General features: G+C 45.9%; 1 protein-coding gene across 1 annotated transcript in view; it reads right to left on the reverse strand.

Annotated features, from left to right (window-relative positions):
* Window positions 1–11,947, reverse strand: part of IGF1R (insulin like growth factor 1 receptor) — a 253,534-nt gene extending 241,587 nt beyond the window's left edge. The window contains exon 1 of the mRNA XM_033099996.1: window positions 11,752–11,947. Coding sequence (XP_032955887.1) covers window positions 11,752–11,845 — 94 coding nt within the window. The 5' untranslated portion in view covers window positions 11,846–11,947. The remainder of the gene's footprint in view (window positions 1–11,751) is intronic.
* Between the last annotated feature and the right edge of the window lie 15,290 nt (window positions 11,948–27,237).

A 27,237-nucleotide genomic window follows, 5' to 3' on the forward strand; every position in this document is an offset into this window, starting at 1 on the left:
CAGCGGAGACAGACAGCATCCAAGGCAGCGCTGCTTCCATGCAAACCCCACCGACACCGGCAGATGAACGCAGGAGAGGAGCTGCACCTGCCTGTCCTGCTGAATTCCCATCCACCCTGCTCAACATTCACGCATTTTTACGAGAGGCTCCTTTACAAGCTAAGCTTGAAATGAACATGCCAGATCCAAATGATTGTGTTTACATTTTCTGTAAGAACTATCCCTGCCTCACAAGTCTCCTCGGGAGCATGAAACTTTTAAGGACAATTTCTTAGTTCTTAGGTGTTAATTACGGTTAGGAGTCCTCTTCACACCATCCCTGACAAGTGAACTTGGCGGGGGGGGGGGGGGGGGCCAAGGACAGGAGGCAGGTTTCACCTTCTACGAGGGCGTCAAAGGCCTTGACCCGAAAAAGAGGGGGCACGAAGTGATGAGGGGCCTTGGAGATTGGCTACCATCCCTGCCAGGATCCCAGGCAAACGTTTCCTGGATGCACCGAGAAAACAGTGCAAGACATGGAAGCAAACGCTGTTTACAGCGCTGCGGCGGGTGCAACCAGCCCCTCCTAGGAACTTCATCCCTCTCGACCTTCTGTCTGGGGATCTGAAGGTTGGAAAGGCCATGAGACATGACCCAGGCCCAAGGAAGAGAGCAAGCAGTGAGCAGCTTCGGAGGACGCTCCGCCCTGGTCCTCTGGCATCAGGACACACGAGGACACATCTTCACTGCCCACCTGCCTTCAGGCACCCAGATGGTTTCAAGCCCATGACCACACAAACTGGTGTTGACAAATGATTCATTCTATCCTCTCTGGAGGGAACTCACGGAACAAGACCTCCCTCCACAGGGTTGAGGCGACCTTGACAGAGGACTCACAAACTCCCAAGTGACCTTTCCCGGAGTTCTCAGATTGTTATTCACCTCAATGCGCACAAAAAGCCCAACGAAACGATGATTTAAAAGATTATTTTATTGCTTGCACGTTTTGTGCAGTAGTAACTACTGTGACAAAATGTTTTGGCTGGCAGTGCTCTCATGACAAGATGAAAATAAATTTGTTGTAAAGAAGGTTTCAGAGTGAATGGATGGTGAGGGGACAGAGAGTTTATCCCTTTAAGAAGTCTTCTATTTCTTAAGGTCTTCCTGTGGGCCAGGTACTGGGCCGTATCCGGGGAATTCGAAGAGGACATGGTATACCATTCCCTTCTTTGACCAGTGGGGGAGAACAGTATGGGGGTGACCACTAAAAGAGATATAAAGAGAGTGCTTTGGGACCATCCTTCATGCAGAGGCCAGGCCACGGGAGAGGGTGAAACTGCAGCTAATTCTTAAAAGAGTTTGCCAGAGGGCCAATTGGTCCTATAGCTGTTCCAAACAGAGGGGCTTCCACGGCAAAGAGACTTGAGTGAGTACAGCCTGGTGCACAAACAGCCAGAGGACGTGTTCAAAGCGTCTCAGATAATGGCGGGTTGCATCCCTCTCCTGGAGAGCCAAACACATGACTTCCAAATTAAAAATAATAAGAGGCAACCAAGGGGAAACGAGTCAAAATCTTTCAAAATGTAAAACTGAATAACCACCTGTATGGTAAGTGTAGTCTCCACAAAGAAAGTGGCTTCTGAAAATATCAAAAAAGTATGAAACCAAATACAAGAAAACGAAACAATACAGCCAACGGGAGACGCAAAACCAGTAATGGAAGTGTGTGTTATTATTCTCTACTAGGATTTCTGGCTGGTGAACATCTTAACTACATCTAATTGCCCAAGGGGACACATAAAAGAATGATAATTAAAGTATTACCACATACTTAAATAGAGCAATGGGAAGTAAATACCTTGGTTTACTTTTCAAAATGAAATCAGTAGTGTTCTTTTAAAAAAAAAAAAAAAAAACTCTCATCTCAAAAGAAACAGTTCAGAACTTTTCATTTATTAAAGTCCCGTAAAGGCACCTGGAATCCTGAATTGTAAAAGGCACACAAGCAATAGTAACTCTGCCGGAATTGTTTACATCATTTTGAAAGACCGTCTCACGCTAGCTGACATAGGACAGCAACTTTCAAAGCAAACCATTTTCCAACGGTTATTACAGACGGCTGCAGCTACCACATTTTCCTGCAATGGGTTACCAAGAAAGCAAAACCTAGGAGAGTTGGGGTGGGGAGATCACTGCCTTCCAATCTTGGGGCGCCGTGAACTCGGGCACCCCAAAGGCTGAATTTCCTTTCTGGCCACTAGATGGCGCCTCCGCGTTAGTGAGGTGGGCAAAGTGTACGCTGGACGCTTCTCAGGCTCTGGCAGAAACTGACAAAGGAAAGGATTAAGGGAGAAAGCATAATAAACAGATCTCCGAAATGGAAGGTGAACTTCAGGAGCGGGCCACTGTTGCCTGAAGAAATGTAAAATCACACAACTGCAAAATGCAATCCTGTTAAAGCACCTTAACAAAAGGAAGTTTTCTTACAGAACAAACATGTAGGGAGCACCTACTATGTGCCAGGCTGTCACATTTAAATGACAAGGGCAGTCAAGTATCAAGTGTGTCCTATATTTCTGGCACTATGCAAAGAACGTCTCTTTTCTAGGATGCCATGTCCATAGGAGCGGTAGCAAGCCAAATTTGGTCTGCGTGGCCTCTGTTCTAAACACTTGACGTATGGATTAATTCACTTCATTTTTATGAATAACTGTATGACAAACGTTCTATTCAAATTATAATTTCACAGATGAGGAAACCGAGGCACAGGAAGAGTCAATAATTTGCCTGAGATCTTAGCTACTCGGGCTGAGATTCAAACCACAATCTTTGCCTCCGCAGGTTTCTAAAGCCTCATAAAATGACAGCTAAGGTACAAGGTAAAACAAATCACTGTTACCCAGCACAGTCGTGGTTACGAACCCAAAAGGAGTAAGGGGAAGTCGGGTTTACAGACGTGGTAATTTAGGAAAACTTCATGGTAATCTAGAAAAGCTTCATGAAGGAGAAAGCATCTGAGTTAGAAATGAAAGGAGGGCATCTCGGATCCATTAAAACCACAGAAAGGCATTTGGGGACAAGGAATTCACTGGCTTTGGTAAGAAAGTGTCCTGGTTTTAGACAGTTATCGTCAGGTCCCTATTTTACAGATCTATCTGAAACCTAGAGATTTTTAAACTTGAAAAAAATTACATTTGCCCCCCTCAAAAAAATTAGTTTTCTGAATAGATTAGAAAATGGTTTTGTTGTTGCTGTTTAATAAGAGAAAATTCTCCCTAAATCCCTTTCATTCTCTGCATTTCTGGTGAGACTCAGGAAAGTTAAAGAACTTCTTCAGGGCCAAAGAACTAATGGGTGGTGAAGGGGAAACGAGAACCAGGTTTGACCTTGCTGGGCTGAAGGGCAGCACTTTCCACTGTTCAGTCTGGGGGTGGCAGAGCAGTCAAGAGGAAGAACATTCCAGGTCATGCACACAGCAGGAGCAGAACAATGGAGTCAGGAATGGGGTGGCTTACTTCCCACACAGCTCCAGAGCAGGTACTGGGGAGTGCTGGGAAATCACATGGGATCCCCACAGCAGAGTCTCAGCAAGGGCGCATGACAGCCCAATAGGAGGGGACTTGGCGCTTGGACCAGGATCCAGGATCCGGGACCACAAAAGGCACATGCTGAGAACGGGGCCTGGCAAATCTATCAGACCAGGGAGATGGCACCGGAGTCAGAATGGCCGGCTCAGAGGCCAAGCGAACATCTCCTCACAGAATCCATGCAGGTCTGAACTGGACGAGGGTGTAGCCATGAACAAGGGGCAAATCAGGGCAAGTGACTCAGTGATGGAGAAAGGAGACATTAATTAGTCAGTCTCCCTAGAAAAGGATGGGTTGAAGAAATGAAATTTAACTAGAAATTCCACCCTGATCCAACACGGGTTGCAAGTCTTATTGAGGTACATGTTAGAAAGAAAATCCCAACTATATTGCCAGACCACACATTTCCTGTAAATGGGACTTCCTATAAACTATACCATGTTGTGCCCTAACATATGCCATGAACTCATTATCCACCGAAATCAGACAACAGAACCAAGGAAAGCTGAACAGAAGATCTTCCTCTGTGGCTGGTCTCTTTGTTCATTTGTTTTCATGACAATCTGTGCTTCTTTTTCAATTCCTGAGTCTGTGAGCTTGGGTAAAATCCCACTACTCTGAGACCCAGGAAAATTAGGTGGGGATGAAAAATCCGGGAGGACACGGATGAATCTGAACACACCTGAAGAGGATTTTACAATCTAATTAATAGCTCATGACTTAAAAAAAAACGGACTGCAGTTGATACAGCCAGGTAGACCAGACTTCTCACCTGGGTTTTTTCTTAGGCTTCCTACTTTTTTCCAGAAGATTATTCAAAGTTACTCAGATACTTCAAATTCGGGGAAAACGGAAAAACTGTTATATATAAACTCATCTCTCTGTAACTACCATCAGACTTCTGTTCCTTAAAATGCTACTCACTAAAATTTGCCTAACTCAACTTGGTACTGTCTCATTTGCTTATTGGACCGGCATTTCCAATAATCAATTTTATGAGACAAACCACTGACTACAGGCAGACCTCAGAGATAATCTTTTAGCTGGTGGAGGGTCTTGCCTTCAATTCGTGTAAAAAACAAACAAAAAAGGCAACATCTGTGAAACACACTAAAACGACATGCAGTATGCCTGTATAGCATGAGGACGGGCCCACAGAAAGCATCCACAGTATCTCGGGAAAATTTAAAAGCTCTGCTCTATAAAATATTTATGCTTTAAGACTGTCAAAATAGATTTGTTCCCCCATGTCAAGAGTAATTTAAAAAGCAGTCTGCACACCCCTGAATTATCAGACTGACAAATAATCCCAAAGCTAGCATAAAGAAAGCTAGTGCCAGGTTAAAAAGAAAGCAGCCACACGAAAGTATACAAAGCAGGAACAATCATGAATGGAAACACACACAATTTTGAACAAAAGGCATTCTCATTATATAACTATTACTGAAGTAGACACCTGCTTTGCTAAGGCATTTAAAGGGGGAGGACATAGAAGAATGAAGTTTCAACAACACCCCCCCCCCCAAGAACTTTCTGGACTAGGGATGGAATAATTTCTGAAGTTCTTAAAATATAAGTGCTTAAAAAAAAAAAAAAAGACTTCCAGACTATTCCAGTGTGAGCCATTTCGGGCAGGCACAGCTATCTCTGCAGTATCTGATGATACTGTCACAGACATACACATTTCATCTAAGCGGCTAGACACCAAACTACTTCAAATAAGAAAGTGTGGGCTTCAGGACCATCAGCCATCGTCTGTCAGACAAAGTCACTCAGCTCCATGGACACACCCCAACAACTTACAAAGGAAACCATCATCAGCACTAACCAGGGAGAAGATAAATAGGAGAACAAAGGCAGTGCCTGCAGCCCTACTTACTTTTCCCACTCCAAAATCAGAGCCACAATAAATGTAAAAGTTATTACCATCGTAGGCACTCATGCCTCGTCATAAAAGAAACTACTTTCTGTTGTGTTCCAGTAAAATCTGAAGAGCAGCCTCTATAAGTTTAAAAATTCTTGTAGTCCGGGGCAGGAAGAAGAAAGAAAAATGGAAGCCTAGCTTATTCATTTGTTTCTTTTGTGTTTTAAATAAACAGAGCAAGTAATTTCTATGCTTTGACTCATAGATTTAAAAACTTATGTAAGATTCTTTATGGGATCAGAACTAATTTTTAAACTTAAAGAACTGAGTCAGATAAGTGCTCAACGTGTATTTATTTACTGAGAGAGGAGGAGGAAAAAACTAGTTCTCAGTTCAAGTAAAGAAATATCAGTATTTCCTTGAGATTTAAAAATTAATCCCTTTCCTAAGCCATAAATGAAACTGGCACAAGTGAAAAAGTAGGAAATTATTTAAAACTCCTATCTGGGACTTTACAACATGAGCAAAACGGACAATTTTAAAAACAGCAAACAATTTAGTCTTCAAAAAGTTCACAAGTCTCAAAAATCAAATAAATTGTTAATATTTTGAGTCAAATAAGACCAAAGCAATTTAACAAAAGAAACAAAGTTCATCGTGCTGAGGGAATCTGTGTCTATTGAGATAACACCCTAACTTGTTTACTAACCGTTTTACACCAAACACATGCCCTTTCTTCTGAACAAATCAGTTCTTTTACAGATCCTGGGGGCGGGGGTGGGGGTGCACAAATTTCAAAGTTTTTATCTTTCCAAATACTGAAAACCAGTTATGCTCCTTAAATGTGGACAGGTCTCAATGTGCACAAACATTGGGACTGCTATGTCCCCCACTTTTCCTAGTTTAAGTCAAATCCTATCCTTACAAACAACCAGAAAACTTCCTCTTGATAATCTGAGGCCAAACACCATTTTCAAGGAAGGGTCAGAGTGTTTCATTCATTACTCCCTTTGTTGTCTTTAAAGTGCTCAGAATTTTCCTTCAGAACATCTCAGACAGAGAAATCAAGAAACTATATCCCAAGCATGCGTGCAATTATTATATATTTAGTACAATTGAAAGGACTGCATCTCTCAGACTCTGCACCTGTCATAAATTGGCTAAGAAAAGCAGTTCAAAGCAAGTTGGCCATGGGCACAAACGCCTCTTCTACGAACTAGGGTTGATTTTTAAATACATTTTGAAAACAAATCGAAGAAAAATCACAACCCGGTGAGAAACATGCCTTGTACATTTTATAATTAAGAAATTTTTCAAGATCGAACTGCCTTCTCAATCTCATTCTCTCCCCTGCTGCACTGCTTTTAAAAGCAACAAGTTATTTTAAATGATACAAAGTCTCAAAATTATAAAAGTTTTCCTAATGATTTCCAGAAAGCTAACTAAGCGATGTGTAAATGCAGAAAAGTTTTGAAATAAGCATCATCATCCTTGCAACTCAAAACATGTCACACAATACGCATGTACACCCACCTGTAACTCCTAGAGTTCTGGCAAAAGGTAACAACACGGCACATTTTAAATCACAACTGTCATACCCAACGTTATAAAGAAGGCAGGGCAGCCAATGACAATGGGTACATGCCATGGCCCACAGTGACACTGCAGCAGGAACTGCAAAAGTATCAAGAAGGCAAAAAAAAAAAAGGGTACAGGACAGGCTTGTACAACAAGACTGGTTTACTTCATTGTCTTAAGTCTACAGCAATGTTTTTAAAGGGCCTTTAAAATGTTGTTTGCCCATCTACTGGAAAACTATGTATCCTATGCGGAGTCTGAAAAAGGTCTGAATTTTCAAGCAAGATCTGAAGTTTCACATGGGAGTATACAAAATGCCCCAACGGCAAAAGCAAAGTCTTCTTTCTTCTGTAGGCTCAGGCATGACCTAACATAGGGTCCAGCTTTCATACAGCAGGTGCCCAATAAGTGCTGGCAGGATTCAGTTGCTCCTTCCCAGCAAATTCTTACAAAACAAATGAAGCCAGATTGAAAAGGAAGCTACCATCCCTATGGGATCCTCTTGGCAAAACTCGAAGGCAACAAGTGAAAATGATACAGTTGATTTTCATTATTGCCCTGACCTTGCAACAATACGGACAGGAAACATTGTTATTAGTAAACGAAGCCTTAGACAAAGGCCCAACACAAATGTAAACAACAATTATTCTCTAGGTCTTTTCCTATTAAAAGGCCAAAGTAAATTTGGATAAAGGCATAACAGTTTAAAAACAAAAAATGCCTTTGTTATAACATCTTTTGTTCCTTAAGAAATTTATTTTTTTTTAATTATGCCTGAAATAGCTACTGTAGCCTACAAAGATTCTTTTTCCTGCTCAGATTCCAAAGCTATATAAGAAATAAAAAGAGCAACAAAGGGGAAAAAAAACCCACTACATTAAAATGAACAGTTCATTCTCAGTCTTTACAACCAGGGTGGTTAATATGGAACATCAAAAAAAAAAAAAAAAAAAGAGTGGAAATTCTTTTCCGTCTTAAAACACTACATTACTTCTTTTTTGGAAAACATATGGAAGAAACTGGAAATTCAAAAAGCCATCCAGACTCAGCTCCTAAACTCTAATCTTGAAAATACCAAAATTGTTTCAGATTCAGTTAAGGATTTTACTGTCACAAATCTGACTTTCGCTAGCATTTGTGTTTTTTTAATCCAACCCCTCAATCCTAACTGACCTATGTATAACCAAGGTTCTTTTTTCCTTTCTATTTCTCCTCTGACCAAATCCCTTTAATGGCCACAAAATATTTAAAATGCATGTGATTTTATACAGCCACTAAATTTTTTCACTATCACTCATAAACTTCAATTATGAGTTTGCTGTATTGCTATAGTTCACATATCTGAAAAACTCCATCAATAAAAGACAGACAGACACCAACCTGCTAGACAAATTTACTTAATAATTTTAATCTAACTTCCATGGTCAAAGTAACAGAATGCATTCTTTTCAACCTTGGTATATTTCTGTTTTATTTAAAAAAAAAAAACAGGTTTATTAGGATATAATTCACATACCGTATAAGTCACTAATTTAAAGTGTACAATGCAATGGTTTTTAGTATGGAGTTTTGCAACCATCACCACAATCTAATTTTAGAACATTTGCATCACCCCCAAAAGAAACCTTGTACCCATTGCCCGTCAGTCCCCATTCCCGCTTCCCCCAATCTCTACAACTACTAATCTACTTTCTCTCTGGGTTTGCTTATTCTGGAGTTCACAGAAATGGATTCATACAATATGGGATTTTTTTGTGACTGACTTCTTTCGCTTGGCATAATGTTTTGCAGCTTCTTCCAGTCAATCTTTGCATATTTCTTAAGGTTGGACCAATCAAACATATAACCCTTTAAACCTCAAATGCTGTCCCACACGTGATCCCTCTGGAAAAATACCATTTACTTGCTGTTTCCCTTTAGAACGTCTTCACAATAATTTGCTGCTTAGGTTGTTTCCAAACTTCTTATTCTGGGTTCTTTTTTCGGGGAATAAAAAACATCAACTCCTTTCAAGACCGATCTTCCACACATCCATTTTTCTGACAATAAGGACAAACACGTGCCTGGGGCAGAAAGATGACTGGATCCTTTTAATGAGATGGCCACAACATGTGTGAAGTGCCCATTGATTAAAAAAAAGCCAACAGATTATTTGGCTATAACTTCCAAACTCCCTTATTTAGACGCTCTGTTCATGTTGTACTGATACGAAACAGCCATGTCTGTATGACTTCATCTGCTTCGAAACTTCTAACTTTTCTAAGTTAAAGAGTTTTAAAAATCACCCTACTGCGGTCACACTCGGAGAGGAAACACGAATCCCTAAATATGGGGAACAACCACCACCCCAATCCTGGTTACTGGACTAGCCAGCCAAAAGAATGTCAGGCTCTGATAAGATGTGGCCGTTACTTCTCTCAGAGGTAAGTGTTTAGCACCTTTGGGATAAAAACTCAACGCAGGTTCACGCTAAGCCTATCGTTTCATCCTCAAAACTTCAGAGCTGTAGGGAGGGGCAGGTCCTGAGTGAGAACTCCAACAGACCATAATCAGGATTGGGGGTGCCTTCTGGCCTCCCATCAGGTTTCTGGGAACCAACAATTTCCAAGGCATCTTTGAGTAAAGCGTGGGCTACATGGGATTAGAAACGTACGTTAAAATACCCCTAACCCTCCTGTTTTCTCAAGAATGAAACGCCTTTCACAAAGGATATTTTTCAAGAAGAACGCTCCAAACAAGACATCCTATTTTAAAATGCCGGCCTCCTCTATCGGAGGCCATCACTGTTGCTGAGAATTTCATAACATACTAACATTAAAGAATAAAACGAGAGACAGTACAGTTCAATAGCAACGCCACTCTAAAAATGGATTAACACCGCTGCGTCTTCCAAACTATATTTAGCTTTCAAAGGCTACAAACCCTCTTCTGTCCCCCCAAACTCTGTCTGTGAGGCTTAGAAGGGAGCCCGAAAGCCTTTCGCCCAATCCGTGGAGCTGAAAGTTTAGAAAACAAAGAGCAGAAGAGCTCAGATTTGGGGACGGTCCGGCCTCAGTCTGCGTCTGACTCCACGCAGTAAACACGCTAATCCTATAAAAAATCTGCTCGGACTCCATCGTGGACTCAGCTCTTACCAAGCGGTTAAGAAGGGTTTGTTCACACGGCCTTTCCGAACGGCCCCCGCTGCCTCCGGATTCTCCCCCTCATTCTTCACGGCTCAGTCGTGATTTTCCCAATTGGCACTACCTGCATAGCCTCGCAACCATTACTCACCAGCACGCCCTCACCGGCCCCAGCCCGCAGTCCAGGGACTGCATTTAAACTTTAATCGTGATCAAGTTACCCTGCCGTCGCGCATGCACCAGTAAGCCACACTTTAATTTTTTGAGAAGCAGAGAACCCCCTCCTGCCCTCCCCCCACACCCCAGGGGGCCCCCACTTCTCCCTCCCTCCTCCCTCGCGGTGCTTCCCTACCCCTACCCGACACGACCAAAACAAAAGCTATCAGATTGCCAGCGATAGCGAGTGTGCAGCGACACTGCTTATTAACTATGTACAAAGGAAGTGCGGGGCCGGGGGAGGGGGCAGCGCGAGACAACTGCGGCCACGAAGCCCAGGCCAGCGCTGCGCGCTCGCAAAACAACACGCGCCCCTCCCCACGCGCCGCCGCCATCCGTCCACCGCGGCGCAGGGCACCTCTGGCCAGGGCGCGGCGTCTAGGTGTCCCCACGCGGCCGTGTGGCGGCGGCGACACCCCCGCGTGGCAAGCACGTGTGTGTACATGCACGTCGGCTGCGACCACAAACCCACTCCCGCACACTCGGATGCTGCCCGACCACCCCCTCCCCAGTCCCGCCAGGGGGAGGAGAGCGTCCACGGGCCGGGCAGACCCTGGGAGGAGGTCCCGGAACCCTCGGAACTGGGGTCCAGACGCGCTCCCCCAGAAGAGTGGCCGGTGTCGGGCCCCCGACTTCGCACTTTTCCAGGAGCTGCATGGAGGAATGGGGGTGCAGGCGGGCTCGCTCCCGCACCCCAGAGCCGCACTGGGCAGCCCCGGGAAGCGTGGGACAAGGAACCTGCGGCGGATCGGGTGAAAATGACGCGAACGGCCAGGAACCCAACGAGCCGGAGGGGCAAAGCGCGTTGGGTGACAGGAGGCCGCACCGGGATGTTTGGAAACGTGTCCTGGGGCTGCGGGGCCGCTCCGCCCGGCACCTCCTCATCGAGGGCAACTTGTACCCCACAGGCGGCTGGGCTCCCCGCCAACAGACGCAGCGTCTGCCCCACAGCGAGGGCTCCGCGCGGCCGCACGAGCTGTCCCCGCGGTCTGCGCGCGGTGCGGGCGCCAGCGCGGGGTGCGGACCAGCCCCGCGCGCCCCGACAGGGACGAGGTGCGGGCGGCGTGGCCCCACGGGGCGCGAACTTCCCGGAAAGAGTCCCAGCGCCTGGCTAGGAAGGGAGCGCCACGGAGACACGCGGCCCGCGCGCGGGGCACGGCTCTCGGGACAGCGAGCACGCCAGCCCGCGAGGCCCTTCCCTCGGGGGCACCGCGCGGAGCCGGGGCCCGCGGGCCTGCCACCCCCGAGCCCGCGGCCGAGCCCCTGCGCGGCCCGCCCCGCCCCGCCGCTCCTGCGCCCGCGGGCCCGACAGCTGCGACGGGGGCCACTCGGGTTTCGCAAACAGGGCGCAGCCCCTCGGAGGAAAAGTTCCCGCAGTGGCCGCGGGCGGCGGGCACATACTCACTCTCTCCACTCGTCGGCCAGAGCGAGAGCGCGGCGGAGACACACAGGAGCCCCCACAGCGAGGTCAGGGACCCTCCTCCGGAGCCAGACTTCATTCCTTTGATTTGGGACGAAATTCCCCTTTCTCAAAAATAAAAGGGGCGGGCGGGCGGGCGGCGTGGGGGGGGGAGGAAAAGCCAAAGTCTCCAAGTCAGTCTTCGCTCCCCCTCCGAACACAAGGGCGAAGCAAACAGTCCTCCCGAGGCGGCGCGGACGGGGCGGGCGGCGCGGGCGGCCCCTCAGCGTCGGCAGCCGCGGCCCAGGGCTCGGCCGAGTCGGGAACCCGGGGCGCGCCGGGGCGGGCTGTCGGCGTCGTCGGCCTCCATTTTCAAACCCAGCGAAGCAGGCGGGGGGGGGTGGGGGGGGGCTGCAACGGGAGGGGGGCAAAGCCCAAATCCGTCCGGGCCGCGCGGCGCACACCCGATCGCGGCCCCCGGGGGAGGCGGTGCGGGCCCCGAGCCGCGGCGGCGGGAGGGCGCGACGCAGTTCGCAAGCCGGCCGCGAAGTCCCGGGTGCGGGCGAGGCCGGCCGGGCCGAGATGCGGAGTCAAAATGAATGAGAGGCTCCCCCTCCTGCAGGTCCTCCGAGCTCCTGGCGCCGCCGCCGCGAGCTCCTGCCCAAATCCAGGACGCACACAAAGCGGCGGGCCGGCCGCGCCGCGCTCTGCACTCCCGCCGCCCGCCCCGCGCCGGCCCCCGCCCGCCGCGCCGCCGGCTCCGCGCGCGGGGGCTCCGGCTCGCTGAAGGTCAAAGCCGAGGCGCGCGGCGCGCCGTGGAGCTGCCCCCCGCGCGGGCGGGAGGGGCGCGAAGGGCCCGGGGAGCGGGGCCGAGGGTCTGCACGCGCCGGGCACCGCGCGCCGCAGGCAGGCTCGCTGGCGGCGTCCCTCTCGCTCGCCCGCCTCTGTCGAGTTCGCCCGGTGCGCTCGCTCCTCCTCGGGTTTTTTTTCCCCTTTTTTTTTTTTTTTTTTTTCCGCTCAGCGGAGTTAATGCTGGTAAACAAGAGCCTCAGCCTCGCCGCGCCGCTGCCGCCGCCGCCGCCGCCGCCGCCACACACTGGGGGCTAGCGCGCGCGCGCTCGGGCCCGCGCACACGGACGCGCGCGCGCGCACCTCCCGGAGCCGCCGCCGCCGCCGCCGCCGCCGCAGCCGCGGCGCGCCCAGGGCCCGGCCCAGGCCGGCGCGCGCCAAGAGCTGGAGCCCGGGATCCCAGGGACGTGCGGAGCGGAGCCGGGGCGTGGGGTACGAGGCGGCAAGGCACCGCCCCGCCGCCCCCGTCCCCCCGCCCGCGCGCGCCCGGAGACGCGCGCGCGCGCCCACACGCTCTCGCCCCCACCCGCACTGCGCCGGCCACCCTGCACGCGCCCTCCCCTCCCGCAGGACTCCAAAAACAATGCCCCCGGCGCCGGTCCGGGCGGGTGGTGGGGCCAGCCGAGGAGGGGTGGAGAGGCGGGGAGGGAGCGGGATGGGCGGGGAGTGCGGGGCCCGAGAGGTTCATTGAAAACAACAACAGCGCGGCTGGAAAGCGCGTTTCCCCGGTTCTTGAAAAGCTTCATTGTTTCTTGCAGCTGTTGCAAAATAAATAAATAAGTGCGTGCATGCGGCATTTTTTCGCAGCGCTCTGGAAAGCCCGAACGTGGCGGGAGGGGCACACCTGAGAGAAAGGCGATCCCTCCCAGGCTCCCAAGGTGGGCACTTTCACGCATGGCTAGGGCGGCCGCGGTGTCGCGACTGGGGAGCCCGGAGTTGCGAGGCTCACGGGGAGCTGAGGGGGAAGGGCGCGGCCCGCGGGGCTCGGCTAGGGGGTGCAAGGGGAGACGGCCAGCCGCCCGCCGCGAGCCCGGAGCCGGGAAAGGGGGGCCCAGACAGGCTGCCCCGCGTGCCCAGGGCGCGTCCCCGCGGCGGCCGCCAGGGGGCGTAGCAGGCGCGGGGGAGGGCTGGCCCGCGGAGTGTCGCCTCCCTCCGAACCGGAGAGGAAATGTGGGGGCCCGGACTGGGGGCCCGCTAGACTGGGTCGCACTGGCCGGGCCTCGAAGACCCGCGGCCCGCCCCAAAAGCTCCTCGCGCTGCTCCGGGCTCCACCACGTGGGCGGCTGCTGGGAGCGGCCAAAGCGCGTGCACCGTGCGGGCCGCGGGGGCCCCCGAGGCTAGGGGGCGTGTCCGAGGGGCCCCTGAAGGAAGGGGTCCGCGGCCGTGGCGGGCACAGTCTCCTGGCTGGGGTCGAGACCCTGGAACACGCCGCACATACGCGCGATCAGTGTGGTCACTGCGGAAACCCACCCGCACCTGCCTCGGGTCCTCCCGGGCCCCTCCCTCTTGCTTCCTTCGCTATGTAAGTGACTAGAAATCAGCACCAGCCCCAAGTCTCCTCTGTGGTTTTCTTGAATGTGCCCAAGGAGAGGTTTCCCCAAAACAAGACTGCCCGAGAACTGCCATCTAACGAATAAACGCTGCGGAGACCAGGTCCTTAAAGGGGGAAACAGCCCAGCAATGGCTGGAGAAAGGAGTTTGAAATACGTGGACTTTAAAAAATAGTGAGTGGGCCACGTGTTGCCCTTAATGTGGTCGGGTTTCAAGACTCAGGCTAATTGATGTTAACAACAAATAAAAAGAAGATGGCTAATAAAAGAGTCGTGAATGTCTAGATCGAGTAGAAGTGTTTGTCTCATGAACAACCAGGCTGTCTGGTAGGAAGGGATCTGTTCTAAAGAAAAGGTAGGTTTCTTTTCTTTTCTTTTTTTGTTTTTTACTCTTTACGTGTAAAAGATTTCCGAGTTACATTGTTTGTATCCCATCGTTTGTAAATCATTTTTAAAATTAAGACCTGAAAACAAGTCAAAAGCTATCATAATGGAAACCTAGCCTTCCCAGACCCCCATACTTAGTCCCTAGATCATTGATCTCCTTGGAAATTTTTAGCTCAATTCAGTATGTCAGTTGTATAGAAGGGAAATAAATCTTTTTTTACTTACAAGAGTTTTTCATATGGGATTGTTTTGCTTAACTGAATGAAATTCAGCTTAACTTTTAAATAAAAGATTCCAGTTTTAGATGTTATGGACATTAACAGAGGAAGAAATGTATTAGAATCTTTACAAAGAAACAAGTTTAGCACGTATCATTTAAAAATCAGGCACTACATGTGAATAATTAAAATTCAGTCTACTAATTTTTAAATATTCCTTCAGAGAGTTCCCTGCATGAGGTTGGTCTTGATGCCTACAGATTCATTCTGCAGTTAAATGTAAAGGAAAATCAATTTTATATTTTCATTGTATTTGGTGTTTAGAATTCTGAAATACATGCTTGTAAATTTAGACAAGTTGAGAGCTGACTTTTAAAAGACTAATGCTAATAAAAACTCTTTAAATACTATACAATATATTTTTAGTATTAGTAATAATTCCCATTCATTTGTCCCTAAAGACATAAGGTACACAGAATAAAGGACAAATGCTCAGTTGTTTAAATTGTAGTGATTTGGGTATTTTTTTTTACCAAAATGATTTTTCATTTGTCAATTTTTAAAATGTGTGTGTTTTCCTAAAGTAGTGGGAAATAAATAAGATTAAGCTATTTTAGATGGAAAAGTTAGATGATTATTATTATATACCTTCATTTTTAGAAAAAAGAGAATCAAAATATAAGTTGCCTTTCAGCTTTAACTTGATCACATAGACACAAAAGGCAATTTTTATCTTCTTCAATGATTACATTCTACATACTGAAGTCAAACTTATTTTTTCCACCTTGGAAATAAAATCACGTGGTAAAACATTCACTGGAGTCTTAGCTTCATAATCACACTGACAGTGCATCCCACTTGTTTGTTGTTATGCCATTTTCCCCAGGTGGCATAAATTTCCCTTCTTTTGGAGCAGAAACTGGTGGCTTATTTTCGTTTTCTTAAAAACTGTGCACTTGAAAACAGCTATATCTCAAATGATGCTGCTAAATGTTTCAGACAGCCCCAAATGTAATATATACCAAGTGAAAATATGAGAAACAGCCCAACTGACAATTGACAAGTATTAGCAGTAATACAATATGTTGTGATTCCCAGAAAGGAATATTATTCAACAGCAAAAGTGAGTAAACTACAGCCACATACAACACGGGCGGGTCTTGGAAATACAATGTTAAGTTAAAAAAAAAAAAATGCAAGTTCTGAAAAAAACTACACAATTGACACCATTTTGATAAAGCTCTTAAAAGCAGGGACAACAAAAAAATACATAGCAAGTTTTTTAAAGCAAGAGAATGAACTACATGGTGAAATATTTCTGTTTTGTTTTCTTTTACCAAGAGGATTAATAACACAAAATTCAGGATCCTGTTTCCCTCTGGGAGTGGGTGGGGAGAAGCCCATAGATACAGGCAGTGTTCTTAGAGACATGTTCATTTCAGACCGGGTGGTAGATTTATAGGTTTCCATTCTATGGTTATGCTTTATAACTAACACATGTGTTATGTGTGTATAAAATATTTTAAAAGATAGAGAGAAATATAGGGGAAATCCATGAAAGAGATCATCCCAGTTTCCAATATGATTCCAGATTCCAAGCTGTTTGTATAAGCAATTCAGACGCATTAAAGTACTACTAAAATGATATCGCTAATCAAGGTCTCATCCTTAAAAGATACATTTCAGAAGAATGTGTACACATATCCTATCTATACAATTCAAGACAAAAACAGATCACGACAGAAAAAATGTAAAACAATTCACTTCATAGGTAATCAGGACCATTAAGAATGTATTGTATAAACCATCGAGCAGTTTCCTATAAGGTTCAACATACACATAACTTATGATCCAGCTTTTCTGCCCCTCACAATCTAACCAAAAGAAATGAACACCTGTCCACAAAAAGACCTGTATGAGAATGTTGTAGTTGATTTATTTATAATAGCGAAAAACTGGAAAACACCCAAATACATCAAAAGGAGAATGGATAAACAAATCGTCATATAGCCATTCCGCACAATACTTCTGAACAAGAAAAAGGAAGGAACTATTAATACATATAAAACCATGGATGAGCCCCAAAAATATAATGTATAAGCCAGGCACAAAAGTGTACAAAGAGCACAAATTCATCCACTCATTTGAAGTTCAAGAGCAGGCAAAACTGATTTACGAGATAGAATCACGGTTGCCCTTGGCAGGGGAAACAGGATATTGTGGACAACTAGGAAAAAGAACAAAGAACTTTCTAGGAGGATGGCGAGGCTCTATGTCTTGTTTGGGGTCCTGGCTGTGGTAGTGGATGCATTCATCAAACTGTGCACTTAAGATGGATGCACTGCCTCGTGTGTAATTATATCTGAATTTTAAAAAGGTTTTAAGAGTGCATTATATAAGTTGGAAATTTTGCAGCTGTTCTAAAAAAGGTTAGCACAAGGCTTTCCATTTCGGCTGTTATGTGAGTTAGTAGAGATGATCGTCTCCGACTTCCATGCCCACAGCCGTCTCTGCAGATAAAAACACATCTGCCTAAGGTCCCCTGCAAAGGGCTTGAGCTGTGGAAGGCAACAAGGCGTCTCCACAAAGCCACACAGGGGCAGGAAAGGTCTTAGTGAGTTCTAGTTGGTTCCAGTCCCTGCACAGCCACAGCAGGGAGAATCCCGGGGCTCCTTGAGATTTGTTTACCCTCAACTTGAGAAGATTTTCTATTTTAGATTACCCAGATAGCCAGCTTGCAGGGCCATACATACTACATGCCTCCAGAACACTTTAAAAACTATGTGGAAGTTTCAGCAAGAATTTGGACAGAGACAGCGGGCACCACTTTTGGGGGGGACTTCTTCCAGAACCATATTCAGGTGAAACATCAATAAGGGAAGTTTCTGGAAAACCCAGGCCTGGGCCAGGAGTGCCAGGCACCCTTGGGATGACCATAGAGCCAAGGTGGAGACTGGAAGATTTCTGTCACTGCACTAGCGCCCCGAGCATAGCTTTCCATGGTCACGAGCCTGTCCCCAACCTGAATGGGGAGGCACGTTCAACTCCCCACCTGGTAAGCTGTGGGAAAATAACCAACGCCAAGAGCGCTGTAATGAGTCCATCTTGTTTCGCTGATCCTTTGCCATGGTGTGTCTCTGAAATGGGTGAGCCACCTTCACTCTGTGTGATTAACTTCCACACATCTCAAGAGTGAGGATAATGGTCTGGCAGAGAGCACAAAAGATGCTTCCGCGTTTTATGTGCATCACAGATATACCTGAAAAGTGGGGTTAGATCAAAATTGTTGTTCCCTCTGATCAACACCACCAGCTCTATGAGCAGCATGTCACGGAGAGGCAAGTCGCTCCTCTGCCCTGCCCTGCCCCATTCTGCAAAGCTGTGTGATGTGATGCAGGTTGCTCTGCCTCTCTGTTTTCTCCTCTGTAAGAGGATCATGCTGGGAAAGACCTTTCTGCTTCTGAAATGCCAGGATGACTTTCTTCGTTTTGTAATTGAGCTGTATGTCACCTGCTTTTGCCTTCTCTGTCAAGTAATTAATAGTCTATAAATCAATGCACAGGCAACAGAAGCCAGGCTCAGGGAGTAATCGCTTCCTAATTTGTTTTATTAAGGCAGATTTTTCACACATTAGGGTTTCTGAGAGCACAACGCATTTTTTTCCAGCCGTTCTGGATCTCCATATATTCTCTTCTAAGAATGTAGGTATGAAGAGACAGCAAAACGTGACGACGGCAGGGGCCAGGGGCCACAGGTTACCCACAAAATGTTCTCTTTGGGATATTAAGTTCTAGTGGAACCGTATTCTGTAGACTATCTTGGGACGTTTCTTCAGTAATTGTTTTTAGCAACGTCAGTGGATCAGGGTCCTTATAGCAACTCTTTCTGGCCTCACGGACATGCTGCGAATAAGAGATCTCACAGTTGTGCACACGCCTGCTGCTCTGCGGTGTGGAGACATCTGGAGAATCGCGTTTATACCTGTCCTTGGAAGGCCATCGATCAACAAGAGACCTGAACGCTGACACAGGGGCAAGCGTAGGAAAGGGCTGTTTCCTATACGCAGTGAGGAGTGATGAAGCCACATAGATATTAAGACAAGTCTTATATGACTTCTGGTTTTCTGTACCTGGGAAACGGTTATTAGATTTGACCCAGGTAACTCCAACAGGCAGAGCTGGACCAATGGGAAGGAACACAGATTTCAGCTCTTTTTAAGAATGTTTCTTCTTTTCCAATAGAAACAAATAACTCGCATTATCTTGCAGTGTCTTCTGGGAGCACGGCCTTGTGGAGAAAGAGCTCTGAATTATCAGGCTGTAGGGGCAGTGACCGAGTCCAACCTGCTGGAGAAATAGTCCAAAGAAGTACTGGACGGACTGAGAGGGTGCAAGGGTGACATCCGAGGTCCCTTCCAATTCCAGGATCACTGCATATTTTGCTTGTACTTCCATGTGGATTGCTGGGTGTCCGATGGGGACTGGTTTTGCTTTAAATGAATAGTGACCGGCTTCCAAGTTGACGACGTATCGATCAGTTTAGTGGACTGTTGAATGTATCTTCTATTCGCAGAAACCCTGATGAAGTCGCTCCGTTCAGGTTCCAGGCCCAGTTCCAATAGGCCAAAAAGTCAAGCCAGGAGGTCCGGGATTGGTGTCACACGAACCACATTGTGGGCAATGGTTGAAGCAAGTGGGAGTCGGGTAGAGATTAAGACAACATGTGTGTGCTGGTGTGCGAGCGTCAAATGTTTGCTACCGGGCGATGTGTGTGGGGGCGGGAGCCCTGACTTGTAGAGCTTGCCAATTACCCTGGTGTAAGTATTCTACCAGGGCTAATTCAAGCTACCAGTGTGAAGTCCCCGAGGACAGACTTCTGAAGAGATGTACAACAGGCTTTTGTGAGACTCTGGGCCTGCCCAATGCATCACTGCGTGGAGATATCCGAGAACCATGTGCTGTCTTTGTAACAAATTAAATATGCACTCGGTAATACATGTATGAGCAATCCAGTACAAAAATGGCAACAGCTATATACAGGCAATTCACAGAAGAAACCAGAGTGGTCAATAAACATAAAAATATACTCAGGAACCTGGCTGGGACAATTAAGAACTGGATGGGGTGGACTGTTCACAGGGGGAATTGAATTCTTATTCACTGCTATCGGAAAGATAAATTAGTAAATCCACTTTGGAGAGCAACTTGACAACACCCATAAGGTTAAAGATACACATACCTACCCCACAACCCAGCAATTCCACTCATAGAGTGGACCCTAAAAGCTCTTGACAGATGTACCAAAAGACACATATAAGAATGTTAATCGAACCATTGTTTTCAATAGTAGAAACAACTAGAAACATTCTGATTGGCCCTCAGTGGAAGGACAAATAATTTTTCATACAACAGGATGCTATGTAGAGGTTAAGATGAATGAACCAAATCTAAATGAATCAACAGAGATAAATTTAACAACCAATACTGTGGGAAGGAGCAATTTGCAAACGTTACATAACCACACGCTGTCTTGAAATAACTATGAACACAAAACGATAGCATATTTTGTTAATGTAAATATGTATATAGAGCATAAGTATAAAATATGCATGAAAATGACAAACAGCAACCTCAGACATTATCTTTGGGAATGAGGGGAGAGGAAAGGTATAGAGAGTAGTTTTCACTATACTGGTGACCTTTTATTTCTTGAAAAGACAAAAGAGATCTGAAGCAAATGGGGCAAAATGTTAGTATCTGTTAAACCTACATGGTGGATCCACGGACGTCTTAAATTCTTTTCTGTACTCTTCTGTACGCTTGAACGATTTTATAATTTTTCACTTGTCTTTCTTTAAATAAACTTTTTATTTTAGAACAGTTTCAGAATAACAGAATTATTGCAAAGAGAGAACAGAATGTTCCTGTGTGCCCCTAACCCAAACCTTCCCTGTTATTAACATCCTGTATTAATAACATGGTACATTTGTCACAATGAGTAAACCAATATTGATAATGATTGTGATTCTTAACTAAAGTCCATCCTTTATTTAGAGTTCCTCCGTTTTGCCCAAACGTCTATTTTCTGTTCTGGGGTCCCAGCTAGGATCCCACGTCACACTGAGATATCATGTTTCCTTGGATTTTTCTTGGCTGTGATAGCTTCTCAGACGTTCCTTGTTTGTGATGACAGGTTTGAGAAGTACCGGTCAGGTATTACGTGGAATGTCCCGCAGTTGGAATATGTCTGGTGTTTTCCTCATGAGACTGGGGTAATGTGTGTTGCGGAGGAAGACCACGGAGGTAAAGTGCCATTCTCCTCTCACCACATACCAGGAACACATCTAGTCACCCTGAGTTGTCACTGTTGATGTTGACCTTGATCTCTTAGCTGAGGTCATTTATCAGGTTTCTCCTCAGTAAAGTGACTCTTTTTTCCCCTCTTTCCACACTCTCCTCTTTGAAAGAAAGTCACTATGTTTAAGGAGTGGGGAGTTAGACACCCTCTCGTTCAGGGTGAAGTTACCTCCATAAGTGATTTGGAGTTCTGCATGAGAGATGTGTCTATTCTCTCTATTCATATATTTCTTAATCATTATTTTTATCGGGATGGACTCATGCATATTTATTTCATATTTTCGCTTATCATCCAATACTAGTTTGTTCCAGCTTGGGCTCTCGGGAGCTCTTTTAGTTGGTTCCTGGGTCCCTATCATTGGGTTTTGTTGGTTTTGGGGGGTTTGTTGTTGTATTTTTTAGGTTTTGGGAGTCTTTTTGATTTGGTTAATTTGTTTGTTTGTGTGTGTGTTTGTTTTTAGTTCTTCCTTGTTTTCTAGCTCTACAGGTTACTCCAGGCTCATCTTATCTACCTCCTGCCCCAGTCCTAGAATCAGTCATTTCTGCAAGAGCTCTGGTTCCTTCTATTTCAAATCAAAATCTGGGTACTAGGTGAGCTTGTTGTTACTAGGGTGTCATTGCTTTGTCGTTAGCTGACAAAACAAGGACATATGTGCGTGCATAGTAACTTGTGTATCTGCTCGTATCTGTATCTAGATTAAATTAAACATGCACTCATACTGGAGTCTCATACTGAGTCTCCACACTACTCCATTAACACGTGTCATTCTGACCTCCTTGGCTTAGAAACCTGGATGTCACCATCTGCTGCTATCCATTTACCTATGGCTCCACTTACAATTTTTTTGAAGAAGAAAAAGAAAAGCTGTAGGTAAATGCTTTGGCATCTTACAGTATCCAGACCGAAGGCGCGGACATTTACAGAGCAGACATTGGTGGGGAGAGGACAATTGATGTCATGATCTAGTCCCAGACCTGCCTTTGGTGGCTTGTACATTCCAGTGGGCGCTCATGGGGACAGACAAAATGTCCTTTCAAAATGAGGCTCCGAAGCCCAGATGGGGAGATGAAGACCATCAAAACACACCAGGCGGGAGTCTTGAAGGTGGTAGGGTGAGAGGGAGAGGGAGAATCACGGTTTGCCCGCTACAGAGAAAACAAGATTGGAATCATTCATGTCCAACAGTACTTTTCAACCCCTTTTGAATACTGGGTCCCTGTGAAACTCAGGTGAGGACTGTGGGGCGACCCCCAAGCCCGGAAAACATTCATATAGAGCAAGAAGCATGAAAACATTGCCCTGTGGTGGGGGAAACCTCTGAGCCCATATCCGGATCTCAAGTTAAGAAAACCTGATGTATGTTACATGAAAGTCAAGTTTGTTTGTTTGGTTGGTTGTCGGTGGGGAGAGGCGAGCAGGTGGTCTCAGCCGGGAGGCTGGGTTTTCAGGATAAGAGAAGCTCCCGCCTTCCAGGTGAGGCGCCAGGATTGGTCACTGCAGCTGCCAGTTCACTTTCATCATTATTTACCTTCACAGCAAATGATGCTGGTTTTCTATTTATGGAAATCCTACACAATGTTTTCTTTTAAAATCAATCTAAGTGTTCTTTTTAATAACATCAGTTTAAAGAATCCTATGAAGTGACCTGTGGGGCAGTAGAGAACTGAAGTACCTGTTTGAACAGGTACAAAGAGAGATGTCTTGGGCATTAAGAAAAATGCACATGTTTCCGAGCCCAAAGGGTCTAGATTCAAAGCCCGTCTTTCCCATTTGCCAACTGTGTGATCTCAGGGAAGTGAACTTGTGCCATCTGTCAAATGGCAATAATACACTCTGACCCTCATAGTGGTCTTTCTCTAAGTGTGTTTCCGACACCACCCGCATCAGTCCGCTGAGGTGTTTGTAAAATGGAAATTCCCAGGCTGCCCCCGAGAATTTTTTGTATCAGATAGACTCCTAGGGGGGCAAAGCCTGGACATCTACATTGTACCAAGAGTCCCCAATGATTTTTATGGTGTTGTGCAGGCTTTGGAGAGGATGAAATGAGCGAACGTCACCTCCTCATGAAAGGATCCCCCAAGTGGCCTGCTCAGGACTGTCAAGGATGGTTGTGCAGGTTGAACACTGCACAAGTCTGGGGATGGGCGCCCTGGAATACGTAATCCGCATGGTCCACCTTCTCAGCAGGAGTACAGCTGATCCAGACCCTCTTCGTTCTTTCCCCTTTTTCGGAGCCTGGTTCTCCCAGCCTTCCTTCCAGTTCTCAGCCACACGGCGGCCTTCCAGCGAATTCCTTCACTGATCGGGGGGCCTAGAACTGGATTTTGCCATTTGGGGTCAAGAAACTTGACAGGGCGAGGGATCAGTGACCGCTTTTGTTTCCTCCCATCAAGGGTTCCTCAGCTGTGTTCCTGGGATGGGGGTGCTGGAAGAGCCCCTCTCTGGCTGAGAAGTTAAGTAGGTAGAGATACAACCAGCTTCCCCACCCGAGCTCTGTTCTGCTTCAACCTATCATAGATTGCATTTTGGCTCAATAGTTCATTTGGAAAAAATAATTCCACTACTTTAATAATTAAAAAAAGTTTGAAAAGCGCTGCCTGTTACCAGGCACCCCAGGAGAGCCTGTGGAGCAGATTGCGACAAGACGTAGAGTAAGGGCAGAGGACAGAGGAGCCTCAGCTCAGTCTGGGGTCTGTAGGGCTCCCCCAAAGCAGGGCACCCTATACCCTCATTTCAGAAGTAGACACTGACACAAGGGGTTACAACCCCATGTCCAGAGTAGGGGGAAATTCTTGAGGCCTCGCCAAAGCTGCCCTCCCCTGCCTCTGGGAAAATTGACCATGTCCACTTATGAAAAGAAAAAAGGGGTGTTGGTGGATCCATGTCCACATCAGGCCATCCGTCCGAAGTCTCCTGAAGGTCTCCAAAGAACACAGCCCAAAAAAAGGCATCGAAGTCGTTACTGAGAGACCCGAGGGAAAGGAGGGTATGTGGTACTTTGTCGTGGGCACCAGCCAATGGGAGTGAGGGTGAAGAAAGAGAAAGGAATCTGGAAACTTTCTGTAGGAACCAACGCTCCCCCACTCCCCCCGCCCCCCAGATCTGGGGCACTTGGAGCATAAAGGCAGACATATTTCCTCACTCTCCAAAATCGGACATTTGCAAGGGGCATTAAATTCTCATTACACGTTTCCTCCTGGTTCACAGTGAAGACCGTAGGAAAAAATTTCTGCAACACAAGACGGTATGCTGAGTATTCTTACAAATATTACCCCATTTACCTGCTTATCATGACTCAGCCACCACGGGGCTGGCTGCTGTTTTGCTTTCTCAATGGGCCACAGATGTGGAGGGCTGTGTTTATTCTATTTCTATGGTTCTGTACCAGGCTCCTCTCTTGCTTCATTAATTAATAAATTAATTAATTAATAAATTCTCTTTCTCCCCATACTCTACTCCCATCCCCCTCATTACCCTCATAAAAGTAGGGAGACGTTTTATATTTTGTACATAATTGGAAAGTTGGGTTATAGTAAAAGATGCACCCTATAAAGTTACAACAATGGTTGGCGGGGGTGTCATCTGATACAACCTGTGGACCCTCTCCCTGGAAAAATCTGCCTCTATTCAAACACACAACTTTGCAATTTCTGGGGTTCAGGGACTCCTCCAGCCCTCTGTGGACATTCTCTGAACCCCAAGTTCACTACCCTCGTTAAAAGAAAAGTGTGAGAAATAGGAAAGCATTTGCAATGCAGACTCCTCTAAACGGACAGTACCTTTTAGTGTTTCCAAATGTCCGGTGCTATTCTTAATGACAGGATGTATTATTGGGTCCCTTTGTCTCACTTCCTTGGGTTTCCATTTGGAAAGGCGTTTAAAAAAAAACAACCCCTTTGTATTTCTGCAATATGTTAAGACCTTAAAGAAAAAAGTCCCCCTTGGTTCACTCCAGACATCCTTGCATCTCTCAGGGATGAACAACCCTGCTTCCAAAGACGGGACCAGCTTTGCCTTCTCCATACTTTTTCATCCCCATTACCATTTTCATACATTGCCAATGATTCGTAGGCAGAGTTTGTGTCGCTTCCTTCACTGCTGTTACTTAAGGGCACATCTAAAGTATTCAGTAAATGTCTGCTAAGCCAAGTGAAATTCCTGCTTTCTCACTGGGAAAATTTTTAATGCAGAGAAATTAAGGAGCCAAGTTTTAAAGAGACACATTACCCCAGGAGCCAGGATTTGCAGCCCATCGTAGCGTTCTCTTAGTTTTGCTTTAGATCTTTGTTTGCTTAAAAGAATTCAAATGTACAGATGATTTTATTCCCTGGTTTCATATTCTCTCCTCCTGCCCACTGCAGACAAAGCGGTGATCATTATTTTGGTATGTTGCTTTCCGATTTGTATTTTTATAGTACTTGCATGGCATGTCATTTTTAGTATATTTTACATGAGTTAAAAAATTTTTTTACATATTCCGTACCTTACTTTCTAAACTCAATATGTTTTCAAGATCTATTCTTGTTCATGCATAGAGATCTAGTTTATTTGCCTTAGGTATTATACAACATCCCATGATTTCATTATGCCATGTCATACTTAGCCATTCCCAAAGGAGAGGTCTGTAAAGGCCCCCTGCTCAGTTCTTCACTATAACAAACAATGCTGTAATAAACATCCTTATTACAACTCGGGTTACTTTTGCACACATTTCCTAACACACCATTGGTGAATAGGAAAAGGCTGTTTTGGTAGAATGTGGAGGCCATGTTGGCTCCTACGTGATTTTTTTCCCCAACATGTTACTGTCTTGAAGCGATTAAAAGAGAAAGTCTTGGCAATGAATGCAGACCTGAGCTGAAAATCGACAGAAATGTTTTACTTCAGAGCAATCAGTGGCAGGTTTTGTGGCTTCGAGGACCACTACTGAATGATCTGGTGACACTGGGAGTACATGAGGGAGAAAACAACGAAATTGGAAGCATCTCCTCCTGTATTAAGACAATGGAATCCTAAAGAAGGCTCTCGCCAGGGCCGTATTTTTAATTTTTATGAAAATGGTCTCTACTCCAGGGCACCCGTACCTACCTGTCCCAGAAAGAAGGAGCCACAAAAGACAGGCAAATGACAGCAGTGGATTTACTGTACTATATCTTGTCATGATTTTCAAAATTGGTTCGTTTTTGTTAGTTCTTGTAGGACAAAATTTCAGTTTTTTAGTGTCTTCCCCAACCCTGTTTTCTTCATAAGACTTGCTATTTTTAGTGAAGGAATTTGCACCAATTTCCTGAAGTACCAGTGGAAAAGGGTATGTACCTACCCTGTTTCCCCGAAAATAAGACCTAGCTGGACCATCAGCTCTAATGCGTCTTTTGGAGCAAAAATAAATATAAGACCTGATTTTCTTTTATTTTATTTTAAAGACCCAGTCTTATATTATAATAAAATAAGACCGGGTCTTATATTAATTTTTGCTCCAAAAGATGCATTAGAGCTGATGGTCCGGCTAGGTCTTATTTTCAGGAAACACGTTAGCAACGGAATTGCTGCGTCACGGGAGATACATTTTCAACGATTCCAGATTTTTCCAAATTGCTCTTCAAAGTGGCTTCACAAATTCACACTCCTACCAGGAAAGGAGAGTTCTTATTTTCCTGCTTCCATGCTTTTACCTGGTGTTGTTAGATTTTACTTTTACCAATATCATGGGTATAAAGTGCCTTCTCCTTGTCTTAATTTGCATTTCCCCAGTTGCTAGCGAAGCTGAGCATATTTTTATGTACTTATTGGCCATTGCAGTTTCCTCTTCTGGGTATGACCAGTTTAACACTGCTGATTTTAAAGCCAAATTGTTTTGTCTTTTCCTTATTGATTTACAGGAATTCTTTATGCATTCTAGATATGAATCCTTTTCTTATTAAATTTCTACTTTTATGTTTCCCTCCCAATGTCCCCATTCTCCATATAAGTCTATTTTTTACATTCCTGCTCCACTATAAAACACAGAGGATTTTTTTTTTCTTTTCTGGAATATATCCTAGGTACCTGTGGTCTTGGATTACACAAGTAAGTTGTATAACTAGGAAGTTTGAAACTCAGATGTCTATAAAATTTCTGGTTTTCCTCTCCAT

The sequence above is a fragment of the Rhinolophus ferrumequinum genome, chromosome 28 (genome assembly GCF_004115265.2).
Source record: "Rhinolophus ferrumequinum isolate MPI-CBG mRhiFer1 chromosome 28, mRhiFer1_v1.p, whole genome shotgun sequence".
Lineage (NCBI taxonomy): Eukaryota > Metazoa > Chordata > Mammalia > Chiroptera > Rhinolophidae > Rhinolophus > Rhinolophus ferrumequinum.